We start from the raw sequence: 2,403 nt of genomic DNA on the forward strand, positions 1-2,403 counted from the left end.
TATCTATCTATCTATCTATCTATCTATCTATCTATCTATCTTATATTTTACCATTTTCATTTTTTATTGATAGTGACTTTAGAGCTGTACACATGGGGAAAGAGAGGGAAGACATGCAGCTAATCAAACATGAAAGCTCCAATTACATAGTATTCATCTTAGCCACTCAAGCACCGGGACGCCCCAGTAAAATTGTTTATTGAATATGAAACGTACGAGTAAAGATTGGCAGATGAGAATGGTGGCGCAGGATGAGTACTGTGGGAAGGGGAAGGCTTTGGGGAAGAGACACAATAGCTCCTGGGCTCGGCAGACGCCTTGGGGATCAATGAGAGAGCAAAGGGGGGAGTCTTGGAGGGGCACAGAAAAATGGGAACAAACGGGTATACAGGGCAAGTAGGCATTTATAGAAACAAGACAGGAAGAGGGGTGTTTGAGGTGTGGTCCTGCTCCTGAGCTGCATTACGTCTAATACAGCTTAGTTTTCACATCTCTGGTTGAATCTGTGTGTTTCCTTGCAGGTGGGATCACAGCGTACCAGTCGTACCCGTGGAGTAGCATGTACAGTCAACCAGCCATCCACCAGCGTGCTCAGTGCCCTCCAACCTACCCCGGCAGCTTGGAAGGTGCTCGAGATCACCAGCCGCCCTCCTCCACCACCCTGCGCCCCCCTTCATTCTTCACCCGGGGGGACCACGGGTCCTCGCATGCAAACTCCCAGTGCTCATCACACACCCACACACACACCTCCACCAGCAGCACAGCCGTCCTCCCTCCTGTGTCTACCCTGCGGCCCTCTCGCCTCAGAGCGGAGTTCACTCCAACCAAGGCTACATCCCTGCTGTCTTCTCAGGTCAGCCCTGCCTCTCCAGACAGCTCTCCGGTGCCCCCTTGTGTCAAAATTGAGTATGACAGCCCTCGAGAGATTCACAGCCACTTCCACTGCGAATTCTCCCCCATACATTTTTGACTGACTGTTTGTTTGTGTGAGAGAGAGTGTGATTTAAGTATCGGTGTTAATGTAAATAGTGAGTATTTCTGTATTTGTATTACTATTAGGATGTTCTCAGTAGAAACATTGGTCTGCATTAAGCTTGGCTGCAATAAATGCACATTGTTCTGTTAATCCTTTTACTTTTGCATTTAACTGTCTTAATTTAAATCAGCATTCTCCATCACATTATTATGCAACATATTATTGCTCAAGGGACTGTTTTTATTGAGACAGTTTAGTTGCATGCCGGACTGAGAAGGGCGTGGGAGGTGGGTTAATAGCCAAACTTAATTGTTCTCCTCGTCCCCATCCGTATATGCGTGCATGTTCACAAATCACCAACATTTTCAATTAAGTGCTGGTTGCAGACACACCAATAAGCCTTGAAACATGGTGGTGATGATGATGATGGACAAGTGATTAAAAATCAGGTTTTTGAGCATGATAGTAAGCGAGGAGGAAAAGGTTTAGGATAGTTGGCGCACAAAGGGATAGATACATATTTTATTAAACCCAAGGAAATTTCTGCATCGACTATAATAACCTCCAAATGTATATACTTATTATTCAGCTTTGTTTGCTCAATCTCATGGTTTACTCATGGCCTGGTTACACAGCCCTCAGGTCTCATATGCTGCTTATTTGGCTTCAGATCTGTCTTCGTGCCACAAGAGGGCAATGTTCCGTCATGAGAGACGACCGCATGCTGGGATTTATTCTGACAGCATTTTCTCAGACATCCTTCAATCTGGGGATGTGTGACAGTCACTAATCCGATTGGGGGGGAAACGGGACCGAGTCGTTTCTAGGGTAGAGGTATCCCAGACAATCACTGATACAGCCCAAATCCTTAATCAGTGTTGCCATCTACTGTGTTCTCACACTCACTGCACTCCCCGCTTTGTTTATTCTTAGTATGCAAGTCTGTTGTAAGTGCTCGTGGAAACCAAATCCCGATATGAAACTCCGCCTCTGAAAGAGCTGAAGGCATTTTTCCCTGAGACTAGAAAAGACGTTTGAGACCATTGTGTCATTTTTGCTCTCAGTAGTGCAAGTAAAACAAAAAGTTTTCTTGTTTTAACTCTAGTTAATATTCCTGATTCGTAGTCCTGCTGTATGTAAAAGTAAAGTTTGAAGTACAGCTTGGATGATGATGATGTGGGAGTAAGAGAAGGAACTGTTTGATGAGAACGAGGAGGAGGTGGCGGGGACCAGGGGAGCAGATAAAGGAGGGGGGGGGGTGGGGAGACGGAGGAGTGAGGCGGCATGTCGGTCTGGGAACAAGGGAGGAGAGTCGAGATGAGCTGTTGCTATGGGAGGAGAAGAGGATGATGGGTGGGCTCTGCCAGCAGGCGTGGGAGGGAGAAGAAGATGGGGCTGAGGGAGGAGTGTTTGTAGCACGGGGGGTT

At 46.7% G+C, this 2,403-nt stretch overlaps 1 protein-coding gene across 1 annotated transcript in view; it reads left to right on the top strand.

Annotated features, from left to right (window-relative positions):
• The window catches only part of nobox (NOBOX oogenesis homeobox), a 9,572-nt gene extending 8,476 nt beyond the window's left edge, over positions 1-1,096 (top strand). Inside the window, exon 9 of the mRNA XM_031854229.1 lies at positions 522-1,096. Coding sequence (XP_031710089.1) covers positions 522-970 — 449 coding nt within the window. The 3' untranslated portion in view covers positions 971-1,096. The remainder of the gene's footprint in view (positions 1-521) is intronic.
• The last annotated feature ends 1,307 nt before the right edge of the window (positions 1,097-2,403 follow it).

Source organism: Anarrhichthys ocellatus, unplaced genomic scaffold (genome assembly GCF_004355925.1).
Source record: "Anarrhichthys ocellatus isolate YVR2014 unplaced genomic scaffold, GSC_Weel_1.0 scaffold14, whole genome shotgun sequence".
NCBI classification, from domain to species: domain Eukaryota; kingdom Metazoa; phylum Chordata; class Actinopteri; order Perciformes; family Anarhichadidae; genus Anarrhichthys; species Anarrhichthys ocellatus.